Raw genomic sequence first — 18,292 nt, forward strand, 5'->3', positions numbered from 1 at the left:
TATCTTGAGTAATTATTCATTTGGATATATTATTGCTCTAATTTTATGAAAGTATAGTTTCCTTGAAGCCAAAATTTCCATTGCTGCTTTTGAAGTTCATTTGAACATCAGTAATTAAAAAGCAAACAATGCTCTACACCCTCCAAAGGCCGCCTGCTTCAGATCCCCAGGAAGGGTTAACGATCCATGGCCGACTAGGGAGACAAGCCCTGCTAAGGAAATGGAGCTCTCAGTGATGCCATTCATCTGGCCACGGCCTTAAGTTGTCATGATAAAGATTAACTACTCTCCTTAGAGTACAGAGGAAACTGATTTTTATTTGAAGCCTTTCTCTGAGATCACAGGCCCAGCTTAGAGGGTTGAAAGTCTGCGCTGAGCCGGTCTGCACCTTCTATTCACTGCTTAAATACTCAGCACCTGGATGCACTCTGGGTCAGGTGAGCCCATAGATGGCTACGCTGTGCTTAGCTATTAATGGAATGTGAAAGTTCAGAGCATTCCCGCCCTTCTTTCCATAGTCTGGGACGTATGGTGCAAAGCCCAGTCCTCAGTGTTCTCTTCAGCTTTTAGTTTGCACAACAACCTTAACACTCTCAGGAATAAATGGGATCAAAGGGCAATCTACATCAAGTGAGAGCTCTTTGGGGTTCTCGGCCACAGGTATCACAGGGAAACTGAAATTACCGGAGAGTTTCTCCAATGCAGGAGGTCAAAATAGAGAACATGGAGCCTCACCATCTTATTTTTACCCTGTAAGAATATGTGTAAGTGTTAGTTGCTCTGTCATGTCTGATTCTTTGGGACCCCATGGACTGTAGCCTGCCAGGCTCCTCTGTCCATGGAATTCTCCAGGCAAGAGTACTGGACTGGGTGGCCTTTTCCTTCTCCAGGGGATCTTCCTGACCCAGGGATCGAATCTGGGTCTCTTGCATTGCAGGCAGATTCTTTACCATCTGAACCACCAGGGAAGCCCAAGAATATGTATATCTGGATGTTAATTGCATCTTTCCAGGAGTGCATATAGTGAGTAAGGGATTTTTTCAAATCTGAATTTTATATGATTTGCTTAAATGCCTATTAATTAACCTGCCCTTAATTCTGAAAGATGCCATGGAGTTTTCATCTGTTAAATTTCAATTGCTTTATGAATCCAAGAACTTAACTCATAAAAACTAATAATGAACATGGTTAATGAGTTTTGTGCTATTTTGGAAGAAATTGAAGCAAAGAGGAGTAAAAGGGTTGGTATGGTGAATGGAAGAATTTGAACTGAAACACTTAGCTAAATGAGATATTTCAAGTATCAGAGTATCTGTTCAGAGGTAGAACCATCCCAGGTAAATTTTAACAAAATTGAAGGACCTGTCACTTTATTTAGACTAATATGATTCAATATTTGTAACTATAACTTGGTAAAAGTATTTAATGCATGATACTGAATTGCGACAAGTAAGGAAAGACCCCTTTTTGTAAGCAAAGACCCCTATACCAAAGAAATAGTTGTTAATTTACAAGATGCAAGAAATGCATTTTGGGGGTTTGATAATATTTAAAAGCCTAGTCATTTATTCCATTGCCATTTTAATATTGTTTAAGAGCACAAGTTGTATGTGTGCTCAGTTGTGTCTGACTCTTTGCGACCCCATGGACTGTACCCTGCCCTGCTCCTTGGTCTATAGGATTTCCCAGGCAAGAATACTGGAGTGGGTTGCCATTTCCTTCTCCAGGGGATCTTCCCGACCCAGGGATCAAACCCACGTCTCTCGTGTCTCCTCCATTGGCAGGCAGGTTCTTTACCACTGCACCGCCTGGGAAGCCTGAACAAGTTGTGCTCTTTACTTTTAAATGACTATTGCTTTATAGAGCGTGCCTCTTTTCTTAATCTAGGGCAGTCAGTACTCATTTGACCCTGGACAGTGGGAGAGAAAGGTGTTATATATTTATCAGGTCACTTGTTTTTGCCATTAGAGAGTTAAGAAGAATAATGTAAATTAAAGCCTCCATAGATGAAAAATTAGGAATATCTGCTTAGATAACTTACATAAATTAAACTTTTGCAGGAAAGTGGGAGTGGGTGAGGTGCAGAGTGGAGAAGGGGCAATTGTCTGGGTGCTTTCTCTCCTCTTTCCCTCCTTCCTTTTCCTCCTTCCTTCTCACTATATCATCTTCGTTAAGTGTCTTGAATACTTTGTAGAATGAAGTGTATTATAAAAAAGTAAAAACTTCATAATTGAAATATGACAAGTCTTGAGAGATTCCATGTATCCTTTGATAATATCTCAGAATTACAACTTTGTTTTTAGAAGAGGTTAGGTTTCTTGTGGCAAGTTACACTTTACTTTCTCCTTTCACCTGTGTGCTGGTCGCTCAGTTGTGTCCAACACTCTGTGGCCCCACAGACTGTAGCCCACCAGTCCATGGAATTTTCCAGGCAAGAATACTGGAGGCGGTTGTCATTTCCTACTCCATAGAACCTTCCTGACCCAGGAATCGAACCTGCATCTCTTGCGCCTCCTACATTGGCAGGTGGATTCTTTACTGGTAGCACCACCTTAGAAGTCCACCCTTAGGTTTATCATTAAGATTCTATTTTAAAATTGGTTTAAATTCCATGATCGGGGTATCAGTTACATGATATTTCAGAGTCGAATTGTCCTTCGAGTTATTTGTTTCATTCCTGTTGCTAAATGCCAAAGATTATAAAGCAATATGTAAAGGATTAGGTTCTTAGTGATGATTCTAATGTATAAAAATACAGCCATGCTCAGTACTCTATATCCAGAATGTAAATTGTAATATAAATGAAAAGTCATCAGATCAATACTGAAAAAGATCAATATTAGGTTTCTCTATAATACTCTGATATTAACACTGACATGAGGTGCTTGTCAAGAAATAAAAGAGATAGAAGTGGAATTTTTGTGCCACATACAGATATTACTATTCAATCAATACCTATGATGGTTTCTGGGTCATTGTCACCTAGAGATTGAATGTATTTTCACTCCATTGTCATTGCTTTAGTCCAAACTACCATCATCTCTCGCCTGCTGCTGCTGCTGCTAAGTCACTTCAGCCGTGTCTGACTCCGTGTGACCCCATAGACGGCAGCCCACCAGGCTCCCTCATCCCTGGGATTCTCCAGGCAAGAATACTGGAGTGGGTTGCCATTTCCTTCTCCAATGCATGAAAGTGAAAAGTGAAAGTAAAGTCACTCAGTCATGTCCGACTCTTCGTGACCCCATGGACTGCAGCCTACCAGGCTCCTCCATCCATGGGGTTTTCCACCTAGTCTTCTCGAATAACTTCCTTGCTTCCAACTTGCCCCTCTATAATCAATTCTCTATATATATCAGCTAGAGTCATCCTTTAAAAATGTAAAGATCATGTTCCCTTAAAAATCTTTGACAGCTTCCATAGTGTTGCATAAAATCTAGCGCCTAGGCTGATCTTTGACTTTTGTGATCTCGCCTTCCTCTCTGGCCTCATCTCTTATACTCTCCCCCTCAGTGACTGCTCTACAGTTATACTGGCTGTCCTTCACATTCTAAAATGTGCCAAGTTCTTTCCAAAGTTAGGAATTTACACATGCTTTTGCCTCTTCTAGTGTGTTCCCTGACTTTCATCCCCACCCAGTTCCCATGGCTAGCATCTTATTTTTCTACAGAGTTCATTGGCTTAAACGCCACCTCCGCAGAAGTTCTTCTATAAGCAACTTACCGAAAATGTTCCATCTCTAATTAGCGTTCACATTTGTTTTCTCGCACAGAAGTCGGACATGACTGAAGCGACTTAGCAGCAACAGCAGCAGCAGTACCATTTTTAGAACTTATAAGTTTTAATTATATATTTATCTGTTGATATGGTAGTACTAAAATTTTTAAATACTTCCCAGTTTATGTTTCTTTATTAGCCTTTCTCTCTCTGCCCCCAGTCACCCTTCTAGCTCCAGAGAGTGAAAGAGGAGAGCAGGCACTTGACCTTTTTAGTGAGTCAGCAGACTTGGAAACGATGCTTAGAGCAGAGAGAGGCTTATGTAGAATCCTTTAGCTCCTTGTTAGTTTGCTAAATGGCAACTTTGAGCTACTAAACCTATAATTCTATATAATCTAACAAACAAGAAGAAGAGAAACTCCACTCCTTCTAAGCCCTGGACAAGGGTAGGAAGAAGAAACCTTGACAAAATAAGAGGGTGAAGATGTTGGATATTTAGGTCCTGAAACCTCTGTAGGCTTCAGTTAGATGAGGTGACACCAAACACGGGGAGCAACTGCCTACTCCTCCCAGTCTGGCAGGATGGCAAGGAGATCCCTGACGGACCCCCTGCGTTGACAGGGACACTCAGCATCCTGAATAGGATGGACTCCATGACCAGAAAGAGAACATGTAGCTTTTGCTCCCAAGCCTCCTTTGTTTCCCTGTGTAAAGTGAACATTTTGTTGAAAGCTAGAACTTTGGCTAGGGAGCATCCTGTAGGCATGCAGCAGAAACAGGAAAGGGTTCCCTGAGCCTTGTCAGCAGATGTAGGATGTGATGCAGTCTCAGAGAGGCCTGCAGCTAGAGAGAGAAACGGGAGGACCAGTTCCGTGAGAAGGACCAAAAGAGCAGGTAAAGAGATCATGGATTGCAGACAGCAGTCGATGCCTGCAGGAAGGACCAGACCAGTCGCTCCTTATGGAATTCCTCATCATTCCACTCTGAGACTAGAGAAGGCCTGGAGGGCACAGTGGGGCCCAAAGCATCCTTCACAGGGCCAGTACAGCTCATGCAAATCCTGACACCACCTTGGAGAGGAAGACAGAGGGAGTAGGAATGGCCTGAAGATAAGAGACAGCAAGTTATTAGCCATAAAAGACCAAGGATTACCCAAAAAGGGTGGTTTTCAGAACAGACTAGTTCATAACTGGCATTGTTCTAAATGAAGTTAATTTTCTTCTGCTGGGTGAGGCTTTGCGAATCAGTTACAAAGCTATCAAAAGAGCTACGTTTTCCCCCTGTTCCTGTGAGTTGTAGTGGGTAAATTTTGTCACCCTCTTATATGTGTATATATCATATGAGGACAGGAGCCACACTGCCACATCACTTGCTCTTGATATCCTGCTCGTATATAATGTGTCCAACAGATCTTTGATGAATGAATGAATGAACACTCATTGAGAGTTCTGCACAGACATGTCTTAGACAATCATTAAGGAAAAGATAATATTAAACAACCAGCTATTTATGGCCAGGGGAACTGAGCATCTTATTTAACCTGGCACTGAAGAACTGGATCTGATTTCTGCCACTAAATATCTGTATGGCTTGGAGTACATCTTAGATTTTGTTTCAGATATCAATGTATAAATGTAAAATTTAATCTCAGCTTCTTCAATAATTTAGCTGTTGGTTTTCTTATTGGTTCGGTAAACATTTTCTAACCATATATTTATCTATCTATTTATTTGATTAATAACTGTTAAATGTTGGCCTTTCAGAAGGAAGATGTTTTCTAATAAAGGTAGTTATATTGTCTGCAACTGTTATCTTCCTGACCCGTGGCTCAGCGGTTAAAGAATCCACCTGCAGTACAGGAGACATGGGTTTGACTCCTGAGTCAGGAAGATCCCCTGGAGAAGGAAATGTATTCTTGCCTGGGAAATCCTACGGACAGAGGCGCCTGGTGGGCCACAGTCTGTGGGGTTGCAAAAGAGTCAGACTCGACTGAGCAACTAAACAACAACAACAAATTAAATAAATAAGAAACAAAAGCTTTTGTTCTGGTTCAGTTATATTAATTGTGGAAAACTGGCAATAACTCAAATTCTTTTCCGTCTGAAATGACCTTACGCAGGTTATTGGTAATGGCTTCCTAATGATATCCAGTCACCATTTACTTTCATGTCTTTACTCATATATCCAGGTGGAATTTAATGACCCAGTGCTGGGCTCAAGAACCTGACCAAAGACCTACCTTCCATAAAATTCAAGAACAGCTTCAGTTATTCAGAAATTTTTCCTTAAATAGTATTTCTCAATGCAGAGGAGAAGCAAACCCCAGTGGAGTCATAAATGAAGGCTTTGAAGGTAAGTTTGATTCTTCTTCAGAATTTCTGGGTTTTCTCTCCAGTGTTAACTGAACAAGGTCAAAATGGGATGTACCTGGAAGATATCTTACAGTGCACAGGAGGAATAATACACTGGCACCATCCTCATAATTAAGTATTTATTATCCTCCTCTTTGAAAGTAATTTTGGTTTGTTCATTACATTAAAAAAAAAAAGAAGAATGATATGGCCCCTGGATTTATAACCTAAGATAGTAAGAAAGAGAATTAACATGTTAGACTATATTTCCATGAGGCCTGTTCTCTTCATTCTCCACTTCTCATGCCAGTTTCGACCTCAGTGGCAGAGCTGAGTTAATTACAGTTGATGGTGCATTATCATCATTGGTCTATGCAGGGTTTCTCTTTCATTTGTTTGTTTAGCCTCTTATTTCCATATTCCTCTTCTGTTCTAGTTCCTCTCTCTACCTGCCAGGTAGCCATTTAATGTGTCTCTGTTAATTTGTATGTTTTCTACAAAATGTGTATTGTATGGATGGATACTTTAGTGTTATACAGTGCTCCTTTTCTTCCGTTTTACATTAATACTGTGTTTTTAAAAGCCATCCATGTGTATATATCTAATCTAGTACTTCAAACTGCCTAGTTAGTTTGCTGTGATTATTGTAGTGGGTCATACCCTGATAAAGGCTAGTGTAATTCCACTTCAGTATTTTGGTATTAAAACACAATAGTCACTTAATTCATTTCCAAAGACAGATTTATGATACATTTGCCTAATTGGCTGCAGAAAAATAAATTTTAAAATGATCCTTTCCAGCTGTTCTTAAACTCCATCCCATAATTAAAAGTTCACAGGACTTTTTTCTTTTTTTTCAAATGCAAACATTCTTGCTGAGAAATAAACCTGGCAAGATGGACCATGACTCAGAATCCCTCAGAAATTAAGCCTCTTGGCTCAGCACTGATTGATTATTCAATGGCTGATTGTTGCCCTGGAGGCATCTCTCTACAGTGAGACCTTCACCTTGAGTGATACACTTGACTAATAATAGCAGGGAAAAATAAGAAGCCCAGGATGATTATCTGCTTGTCTTGTTTGCAGTGTTTCTAACTACACATTTTGAGTAAATTTCGATCTATGACATGAATGCAGATTAGACTCTGATCGTGACACATCTTTAACATGAACAGCTAAGCGACAATTTGGAAAGAGATGTGCTTTGAGCATACATCCCAATCCTCCTCAGAATAAGCCAATTTCACATTGGTGCTACCTGCTATCTCATCATGAGGCTGAGCTGATGATTCTCAGAGTGTCAGTGGTAGAAGACAGAAGACTGACTGACTTTTCTTGATGGGCACTGAGAGAAGTCAGAATGGGAAGAGGAAGGTTGTCATGGAAATCGAAAAGAGAGAGACTCACAGTCAGAAATGGTCAAATGCTGCAGAGAAAGAGTTCTGTGGGGATATGAGGAATTTACAGTTGACTTGTGTTATATTTCAAAATTCAACTCTGCTCACAGAAGCCTTTCCTTCTAATATGTATGGACATTTGTTAAAAAAAAAAAAAATAGCAAAGGCTGCCATAATGGGTGTTAGAAGACCTGAGAGCTTAGCTTTACCTTAGGGTCTACCAGATGTCTCCATGAACACTTACACAAATCTTTTTACCATGTAGCATTACCTAGTTTCATCTATGAAGCTGAGGTAAGTACCAAACTGCTCACGGTATCTATAAAGGACAACCCCCTTTTAATGAATGGCTTTTAATTTCAATATTATGTAACTTTATTTCTAGCACTTTTGAATATACCACTTGTGCTACTTAACTCATTAAATCCTTACAATAGCCCTATGAAGTAGGCATTATAACATTACCATTTTACAGATGAAAAGAATGAGGTTAGTAACTTGCCCATGGTCATCCTGCTGGATGGGGCTGGAGCAGGATTCTATTCTAGAGCCTTTGCTCTCAGCCTTCACAGAGTGGTAGCAAAGGCAAGGAAACTTTGTTATCTTTAGCGTTCTGCATAGCTAGGGGTGGTGAAAGAATTTGCTACTTTTGGCCTGCTAGAAAAGATATAATAATCTTTCCTGGTTATATCTAATTTATTGAGGAGCCAAGTTGTTGACAGACTGAATTAAAATTCTAAAGGATATTTTTAAAAAATAGAGAAGCAGACATAACTAGGCAGAATAAGGATACTGGAAGAGGTTAACAGGGAATATAATAAAGCTCTAATAATTTTTTAGAAACAAGTCTGTGCCATGACATATATATGATTTTGGTAACAAGAGAAATTCACATTCTGAAATCTACAACAAATGTAAATTGTGACCATAAGGAATGGAAAGATATATGGGGATCACCAACATTTTTGATAATTGCCATGTGACTGAAAAAAAGTGACAGAGAAGCGAGAAGAAATAGAATGAAAAACAGAGTTTGAATATTTGCAAAGGATAGAAATCATAGAACAGTCACTTTAAGGCAAGCTTAAACTTAATTAACTTTTAAGTAAAAGAATGTGTTTAATAATAGTTTGCTGTTTTGCAGACTGGTAGATGTATTTAACAAAACAGTAAGAAGTCTTCTTTGTTATTGTCAGACATTATATAAGAAGACAAGTAAAGCCACTGGGAGGACTTTTTTGAAAAAAAAGAAAAAAAGGAGAGGGGCATTAGGATTAAGGGAGCAATAATACCATGCCTATGCTATGGTCCTACTGACCTAATGGGGTGGAGAGGGGATAGAGAGAAGATTAGTAACATATCTGGGCATCTAGTAAAAATATCCCAGTGACTTCATCCAAACATTTGTGTAAACATCACCTCATCAGTCCCAGAGAGTTCTACAGGAAACAAATCTAAATGCTTCTCTGCTGTTCTAAACATAGCCAGTCAGCCGGCATATGTCTCGTCTGTAAATACCCTGTCTTACTTGGAAGTCTTTATTTTAATATTTCCCTCTTAAACCAAGAGTTGCCAAGTGCATGCCGTCTTTGCTCAGGATCTCTGCTGTAAGGACCTGCAAGTTTTCTATTCAGTAGTTTTTAAATCAAAATAAACAACCTGCCCCATCTCTCATAAATTCCTTATGCAATAAGAAGATGTACTCATTGCTGAAAGCTTGCCAGGGTCAAGTTACTAAATATTGTCCTAAGTACTATGAAGCGATGAAATAGTGAGCTAATGATTTTTCTTTGACATATTGAACCAGAATTTGTAAAAATAGAATTTATTTGCCTTATGGAAAAGAATTTTTTTCCAATGTAGGCAAAAAAATTAAATCATGTTTCCCAATATGCTATTTAATGAGCCAAAGTTATGGCAGTGAAGCGGCTGATAATGTGAGTACCTAGACCTATGTTATAAGCATATGTTTTTGTTGAAATTTTAAACTCCTTTAGCCTAATTTCTTTAAGCCCTTCAGGAATATCATCCTAATTTCCTCAATAATCTGGGCCACTGGGCAATTTAATCCTATTTCTTCCTATCATTTTTTGATATTTTTATTGCTATTTTCATGCATAGCAAGTTATTCTTGAGTACATATTGACAATAATCATAACAGTTGGATTCCTCCATTGATATTCAGCTCATACGCACTAACCAAACTCAACATCTGATAAGCTTATTTTTATGGGGGAGATATTTTAGAAAAACTGACTATTCACATGGTTTGAAATATACTAGAATGGTGTTGGAATAATGAAGAGGAACATGGAATGATACCAAAGAGCCTGCAGCCTGGCCTTTGTGTTATTCAGCAGTGGGTGAGGGCCTGAAAAACTAAATAAACACCTACTAAGACAGAGCAAGAACAGTGATTCATATGTTTTGATAATAACATAAGCTTTGTAGTTCAGATTTGGAACTTGGTAATAGGTGTGTGCATGTGTGCTAAGTCACTCAGTCATGTCTGACTCTTTGGGACCCAATGGTCTGTTAGCCTGCCAGGCTCCTCTGTCCATGGGGATTCTCCAGGCAAAAATACTGGAGTGGGTTGCCATGCCCTCCTCCAGAGGATCTTCCTGACTCAGGGATCAAAACCGTATCTCCTGTGTCTCCTGCATCGCAGGCAGATTCTTTACCCCTAAACCACTGGGGAAGCCCTGGTTAATAGGTAGATCCATTAAATTCCATCAGGGAATAAATAGGTGCAATGGTGCTTCCCTTCATCCTTTGAAATTGTTTAAATTTTTCCGATATTTCAATTTAAATGCATTCCAAATAAATCCAGCCTGGGGTATGCACAGAAGCTTGGCAGCCAGACTGGTCTCACCCACACATTTGGACACTCTTGTGCTGTAAGTATCATTAGGAGAAAGGGAGGGACCTTCATCTATTGACTGAAATGTTTCTGATTTGTAAAATGTGATGCTAAGTGAAAGGACAGTTATATTTCTGACTGTAAACTTTTCATCCAGGCAGTAACACTCAGGGACTGGGAAACATGGATAAAAAACAAATAATTCCTTCAATATACATTTGTATGTTTATCTGGTAGAGTCCCTAGAATTTTGTGGAATGTTTCAGAATCTCTGCTATTAGGTTTCAATAGAATTCTTATACGTTTCTAAGTAAGAAGGTCAGCCTTTAAGTAGAGAAAGACAAAATAATATGAGCACAGTTGTGAAGAAGGTCAGATTTCCCTCTATCTGTTTTTCTGCAGGCACCCCCACCTCACACATGTATGTCTGGACTCAGTCCCTCTCAAGAACTCCTGTAGGGCACACTGCCCACCACCTCCTCTGCACATAGCATGGCAGCTCCTCTCTCTGCTTGGGGAGGTGAACGTGAGGACCGACTAGAGCCAGACAATTTGGGTTCAAATTCTAGTTGTGTGACCTTGGGAAAAGTATTAAGCTCCTCTGTCCTCAATTTCCTCATGTGTTGAAAGCGGATAGTGCCAGTACTTACTTAATAGGGGAAGAATGAGTTAATATATGCATATAGCTTAGAACAGTGCCTGGTATGTAATTAGCACTCTATACATATTAATAACAATTATTATGATTATATTTCACATCAGTGTTTAGATATGACATAGATTTAGTTGTCCACTAGTTTATTGTCAGTACCCCCCCATTAGAGTGTAAACCCCAAATAGCAACAAATGTGTTTCGTGCACAGCTATCTCATCAATACCTAGGACACGGCCGGGTATGCAGGATGCAGGCAATAAATATTAGCTTAATAAATGACTGAATTCCTTGACTTAAAAAAGTACATCTTTAAAGGTAGATATTTTAGCCAATGTGGCAAGATGAAAGGATAAGCACTTTATGCAAAAGGGCCATCCTAGGGCCACTTAATTCCTGTCACAAAGACCAGACCTGTGTCACCTGTTGTGCAGTTACCTCTATATGCTCTTACTGCTTCGCGTATTCCTTTCTTACATAAGCACACGTAACCTTCCATCGCATTTTATTACTTCTGCTCTCCTACTAGCCTGTAGTAGTTATCAAGGACAGGGAACATGTCTTTTATCTTTGTGTTCCCTCAGTGGTCATCATAAATGTTTACTGAAACAATGAGCAAGGCTGGTGTTTTTCTAATTTTCATAGAACCTGAATATTACAAATACAGGAAACCAAATACATGCTAGAATAATGTTTGTATTTTTTTTCACAGATGAAGATGGTCATCCAATTTGTTTGAATTCAGATGATGTTACGTCGGTTGCTTTAATGGAAACCAAGAACCAAGAAGGGTTAAACTACATGGTACTTGCTACAGAATGCAGACAAGGTGAAGCCGATTCTGAGGGTCCTCTAGGCTCTAAGGAATCTGAATCTTGTGGTCTGAGGAAAGAAGAGAAGGAACCACATGCAGACATAGCTATCTGCCAAGAAAAACAAGTGGCTTACTGCCTTCCTGGCAAGCCTGAAGGCCTGAACTATGCCTGCCTCACTCACAGTGGATATGGAGATGGGTTTGATTAATAGCTCTGTTTGGGACATGCAGGGTTGAGATACACACTCCTCCCATTAAGTGGTCATGGAAAGAAAACCTAGTAGGGTGATAGATGTGGTGTGGTGGTCTGTGACTCCAAATTAACACCGGAAGTTGTATTCTAATTTTGGTTCTAAGAGCCATTTGGTTTAGGTTGAGACAATCTCCATACCAACAGTCTAACCTTGAGCAGAATTCTGTGGTGAACCTCTGAGCATTTGAAAAGCTTAGAAAGACTAATAAGTCTGGAAATGAAACTGTGATCCTTTGCCCCGAGGTCTCTTAGGCCACTTCCCACCCTTCAGTCTGGGCCCTAAGAGAAACATCTTAGAAAGAAAACACGTATGTTCAAAGACCTGAAGGAGGAGAACAAGTGTGCTCAGGGGGCCAAGTGAACTACAGATTATCCCAAGCAGGACAAAGGAAATGACTAAATAACTCTACACATACAGAAGGAACCAGCACCCGAGACACGAGTCATTAAGAAAGCTATTAATACAATAAAATATTGTCCTTAATGACTACTCTACAATATTTTGTTTTTTGGAGTCATGGAACAGCAGTTTCAATCATATTGCAAAGAGGACCATGAAGATCTCTGTGTCCTAAAGTTTAGCATTCCATGATCTTTGGATCATATACAAATGACTCTGTGATTTTTGTGCTATTAATATTATGGAAATTAGCTAATATAGAGATTTTAAATTTGCCATATCTATTTTCTACATTAAATGCTTAAGATTACATTTACTATGAAATTGTCCTTAAAATTAAATATAAATGACAATATAATGTTAATTCAAGCTATATGATTTTCAGCAACCATACAAAATAATAAGCACCTAAATGAGAACTATTAAAAAATTGATTCAGGGAAACACTGATTTAAAGCCAGTCATTCTTTGCAGTTACCCATTTAAATCTGGAAGCCTCAAGCGTTCTAACAACAGATCTAATGAAAGTATTCGATGTGTTATTTAGTTGCAGCATACAGAGTGTTCACAAGACACAAAGAACACTTTGATTATACTAATAACATTTGCTAAAAACTATTGTGGAAGCAGAACATGGATCCGTTTCTGCTTTGGATCATTTAGTTCATTTTTAAATGTGTCCACTGCCTGGGAACTTGCAGAGACGACAGGCTGTATGGTGAGGTACACAGGGAAGTCGGTGTGTTTGTTCTGTGGTGAACAGCCCCCAAGTAAAGGTCCAGGATTTATGGCCACTCTTATCATATCTAGTATCCACTGAACAAGGCAGAATATTTTCCCTCTGATCTTTAGACTTATTAATGGGCATTGATCATTCTTTTTGTTGGCCTACCATATGACGCCCCTTCCCCTGTTGGGGAGTTCCTCTATCTTCATCTTCAGATGGGGAGCCGTGTTCTATTTGCTTCCCTAAGATCTCATGCAATACGAAGGCAGGCAGTGACCCTAGCCCCCACCTCTCAGACACACCCACCACAGGCTTCTAATTGAGAGAGAAGGAAGCAAAGAAACAGGGACCCCGGTGAGTCACGCCTGGTCATGGTGGCAAGTGGAGTTAGTCTGGCTCCCAGAACGCAGCGTCCAGGGCTTAGGGGAGCCGGGAGAGCAAGCCTGGAGCCTGGTGCCTCTGGCAACCAGGGCAGGCAGACTGGGGACTTGGTTCTGCTGTCTGCTTCTAGCAAGGGTTCCCTGCTCCATAGCCTCTGAGTTTGGTTCTTAAGCCCTCCCAAGGATTCTGTGACTTATCTCCATATCCTTTTAATAAATGTTTTTCTTTTAAGTCAGAGTCAGCTTCTGCTTTTTGCATCTATGACTTTTTCTCTGCCAAAGCAATACAGAAACTTTATTTTGGAATGCACAAAGAAATGTATTGGAGAATTGGATTTTCAGTACAATACACTTGCATTACAATCTGTATAATAGAGAAATTTACAGAATATCTGAGGAGAACAGCCCATAAAGTATCATGCTTTAGCTAGGATATAAGTGCAAATTATTAGACTTTTAAAAATAATTCATAATAAATGATATTGGTAGAAATATTTACTACAACATAAAATAGACAGTGGCTGAAATCGCATAGGAAAATTTATTATAAATCAAAGTAATTGATAAAAATACAAATGGCTGATAATATTGAAAACTGTAAGTTTATTCTGGAAAAATTAGATTTTGTAATCAAGAGGGAAAAATTGGCTATGGCTAAAATCGGCACTAGTTAAAATGTGTTATTCACTTAAAAAAAAAAAAAATACTGGGCTTCCCTGGTGGCTCAGACGATAAAGTGTCTGCCTGCAATGTGGGAGACCCAGGTTCAATTCCTGAGTTGGGAAGATGCCCTGGAGAAGGAAATGGCAATCCACTCCAGCACTCTTGCCTGGAAAATCCCATGGACGGAGGAGCCTGATAGGCTACAGTGCATGGGGTCGCAAAGAGTCGGACATGACTGAGCGACCACTTTCACTAAAAATTAACAGAAGAATAAAATCTCATTGATAAGTTTTTTTATCTGCAAAAATGACCTGGGAATATTAGACTTGAGAGAAATTATGGCTCCCAAAGGCAGAAGTTATCATTGGTATAAACAAAACAATACAAAGCCAATCAATAACTCTAACCTTAATTTTAAATTGTTCAAGGAAAAGAAACAGTCTGTAAGAAAAATATTTAGGTTGAAAATGAAAGACATTTTTTTAATGTTGCCAGTTGAACAAAGATTTACCTGGAGAAAATTAATATGTCGCTATAATTCTGCTGCAAATGCTTTATTCAAAATGTCCTGGAGAAAAGAACCTGTCCTTGATCTCAGATATTCTGTGTTGCTTATGCATCCTTGTTTTCCCTGGCCTATTGGAATGGTCTCATCTATTCTTCTCTACTTATCTAAATTCCAGACATCCTTTAGGGTCAGCTCATATTCCAACTTGTTGGAAAGGCTTGTCTCTAACCCCCTCCCCTCCTTCTTATCAGAATTACTGCTGCTTTTGTCTTTATGCCTTGTTAACTGGCAATTATGGTATTGTGGTATGGTGTTTCTACCTTATTTCTATGTGTTTTATTAACTTGAATAAATTGCAAACTTTCCAAACTCAGGTGGTGTCTTTTGACCCTTTGTATCTTTAATATAAAGTAACTATTCATATGTAATGGGTGAATTGGCTTTCTCAGGACTTCCCTGGTGGCTCAGATGGTAAAGCGTCTGCCTACAATGCAGGAGACCCAGGTTCAATCCCTGGGTCAGGAAGATCTCTTGGAGAAGGAAATGGTAACCCACTCCAGTATTCTTGCCTGGAAAATCCCATGGACCGAGAAGCCTGGTAGGCTACAGGCCATGGGGTCACAAAGAGTTGGACACGACTGAGTGACTTCACTTTCACTTCTGGCTTTCTCATCATCCTTTTCCAACACATTTCACAAGTTTTCACTTTTAGCTCATAAAAGAGATGCCAGAAGACTGGTATATTGCCGAGAGGGATACTTATGAGGATTCTTTTGATTCTGAGTTATCTGAGACCTAGATATATTACAGAAGTTTGTGGACTGCTTTGAGTTTCAGATCAGACTTAGATGAGCCTGAAATGCTGAAAGTCCTTAAAATGATGGTAAAGGATATTAGAGAAGACAAAAAATTATTTTTCTCCCTCATTGTAAACTCAACTTTTATCCTCAGAATGGCCTTATGGATGCGGAATAAATGTTAAGTTGTCCTTGACTTCTCTTTGATTTTCTCTCTTTGGTAAAGAGGAGCCCATTCAGTTTTGCTTTTTACAGTTGATCAAGCCTCTGGGTTGCCCAAACTAGAAGACCTATTGCAATCCTTCTAGGCTTCTTTACAACCAGAAAAAACAAAGGGCCAACATATACAACACAAATGCCATTGTATGTAATTCAGACTCCAGAAGTTTCCCCAGATACCCGTCCCCACTCGAGAGGAACACTGAGTTTCCTGCCACAAGTCAAGAAGAGCCCTGTTTTCCCCTTGTCAACTCGAGATGAGGGTCGATTCCCCTGCTTCGTCTGGAAAGGAATGCCGACATCACCGTCGCACTTCAAGAGGAGGATGGTCTCCACTTGAAACTGGAGGGAAACTGGAGGGGAACCCGGGGGTCTTGTCACAATTCGAAAGACATGGATTTCCCCATCCACTCGAGATAAGGCCTGATTCCCTTGCACCCATTCGAATGTCACCCGAGAATCAACTCACAACACGAAGGGAGGACTGATACCCCAGTTGCAAATTCGAAAAGAGCCCCAGGTCCCAAATTCAACTCGACTGGAGGCCTGAAACCTCTTTGAAAACTCTAGAGGAAAGCAGAGTTCCATGCCTCCACACAAGTCTAGACCTGACTCCCTGTTTGAAACGGCATACACACCCCAAGACCCAAGTCAGAACAGGAGAGGAACCCTGAGGTTCCCGCCTAAACTCAAGATGAGGCCCTCTTCCATTGCACCGACCCCAGAGGAATCCCGAGACGCCCCTCCCAACTCAAAAGTATTCCTGACTTCCATAGGCACCATGAGAAGCTCCCTGAGGTCACCATCACAACTCGAGGGAACTCAAGAGAGTTCCAGAAAAACATCTATTTCTGCTTTATTGAATATGCCAAAGCCTTTGACTGTGTGGATCACAAGAAACTGTGGAAAATTCTGAAAGAGATGGGAATACCAGACCACCTGACCTGCCTCTTGAGAAACCTATATGCAGGTGAGGAAGCAACAGTTAGAACTGGATATGGAACAACAGACTGGTTCCAAATAGGAAAAGGAGTACGTCAAGGCTGTATATTGTCACCCCACTTATTTAACTTCTATGCAGAGTACATCATGAGAAACACTGGGCTGGAAGAAGCACAAGCTGGAATCAAGATTGCTGGGAGAAATATCAATAACCTCAGATATGCAGATGACACCACCCTTATGGCAGAAAGTGAAGAGGAACTCAAAAGCCTCTTGATAAAAGTGAAAGAGGACAGTGAAAAGTTGGCTTAAAGCTCAACATTCAGAAAACAAAGATCATGGCATCTTGTCCCATCACTTCATGGGAAATAGATGGGGAAACAGTGGAAACAGTGTCAGACTTTATTTTGGGGGGGCTCCAAAATCACTGCAGATGGTGACTGCAGCCATGAAATTAAAAGACGCTTATTCCTTGGAAGGAAAGTTATGACCAACCTAGATAGCATATTCAAAAGCAGAGACATTACTTTGTCAATAAAGGTCCGTCTAGTCAAGACTATGGTTTTTCCAGTGGTCATGTATGGATGTGAGAGTTGGACTGTGAAGAAAGCTGAGCACCGAAGAATTGATGCTTTTGAACTGTGCTGTTGGAGAAGACTATTGAGAGTCCCTTGGACTGCAAGGAGATCCAACCAGTCCATTCTGAAGGAGATCAGCCCTGGGTGTTCTTTGGAAGGAATGATGCTAAAGCTGAAACTCCGGTACTTTGGCCACCTCATGCGAAGAGTTGACTCATTGGAAAAGACTCTGATGCTGGGAGGGATTGGGGGCAGGAGGAGAAGGGGACGACAGAGGATGAGATGGCTGGATGGCATCACCGACTTGATAGACGTAAGTCTGAGTGAACTCCGGGAGTTGGTGATGCACAGGGAGGCCTTGCCTGCTGCAATTCATGGGGCTGCAAAGAGTCGGACATGACTGAGCGACTGGACTGAACTGAACTGAACTGAACTGAAGCATCCATTTATAATTAAAAACTCTCAGCAAAGTGGGCATAGAGGGAATGTTGAGATCAACATAGTAAAGACAGTATATGACAAACTCAGTTAACATCATAATCAACAGTGAAAAGCTGAAGCTTTTTCCTCTAAGGTCAGAAACAAGATAGGGATGACCACTTTCACCACTTTTATTCAGAATAGTACTGGAGTCCTGCTGCTGCTGCTGCTGCTGCTAAGTCGCTTCAGTCATGTTGAACTCTGTGCGACCCCATAGACGGCAGCCCAGCAGGCTCCTCTGTCCCTGGGATTCTCCAGGCAAGAATACTGGAATGGGTTGCCATTTCCTTCTCCAATCATGAAAATGAAGAGTGAAAGTGAAGTCGCTCAGTCATGTCCGACTCTTGGCGACCCCATGGACTGCAGCCTACCAGGCTCCTCTGTCCATGGGATTTTCCAGGCGAGAGTACGGGAGTGGGGTGCCATTGCCTTCTCTGGCTGGAGTCCTAGCCAGAGTAATTAGGCAAGAAAAAGAAATAAAAAACATCCAAACTGAGAAAGAAGTAAAACTGTCATTATTTGCAGATACTATTATATATAGAAAACTCTGAAGACTC

General features: G+C 40.4%; 1 protein-coding gene and 1 non-coding gene across 2 annotated transcripts in view; both read left to right on the forward strand.

Moving 5' to 3' along the window:
• Positions 1 to 15,092, forward strand: part of ROS1 (ROS proto-oncogene 1, receptor tyrosine kinase) — a 119,667-nt gene extending 104,575 nt beyond the window's left edge. Inside the window, exons 43-44 of the mRNA XM_061427476.1 lie at positions 5,903 to 6,066; positions 11,687 to 15,092. Of these exons, the coding sequence (XP_061283460.1) occupies positions 5,903 to 6,066; positions 11,687 to 11,997 (475 nt within the window). The 3' untranslated portion in view covers positions 11,998 to 15,092. The remainder of the gene's footprint in view (positions 1 to 5,902; positions 6,067 to 11,686) is intronic.
• Positions 15,093 to 15,172: 80 nt separating this feature from the next.
• TRNAC-ACA (transfer RNA cysteine (anticodon ACA)) lies at positions 15,173 to 15,245 on the forward strand. Its single transcript has one exon. It is a non-coding gene; the product is annotated as a tRNA-Cys (tRNA).
• Positions 15,246 to 18,292: the final 3,047 nt, after the last annotated feature.

The sequence above is a fragment of the Bos javanicus genome, chromosome 9, assembly GCF_032452875.1.
Source record: "Bos javanicus breed banteng chromosome 9, ARS-OSU_banteng_1.0, whole genome shotgun sequence".
Lineage (NCBI taxonomy): Eukaryota > Metazoa > Chordata > Mammalia > Artiodactyla > Bovidae > Bos > Bos javanicus.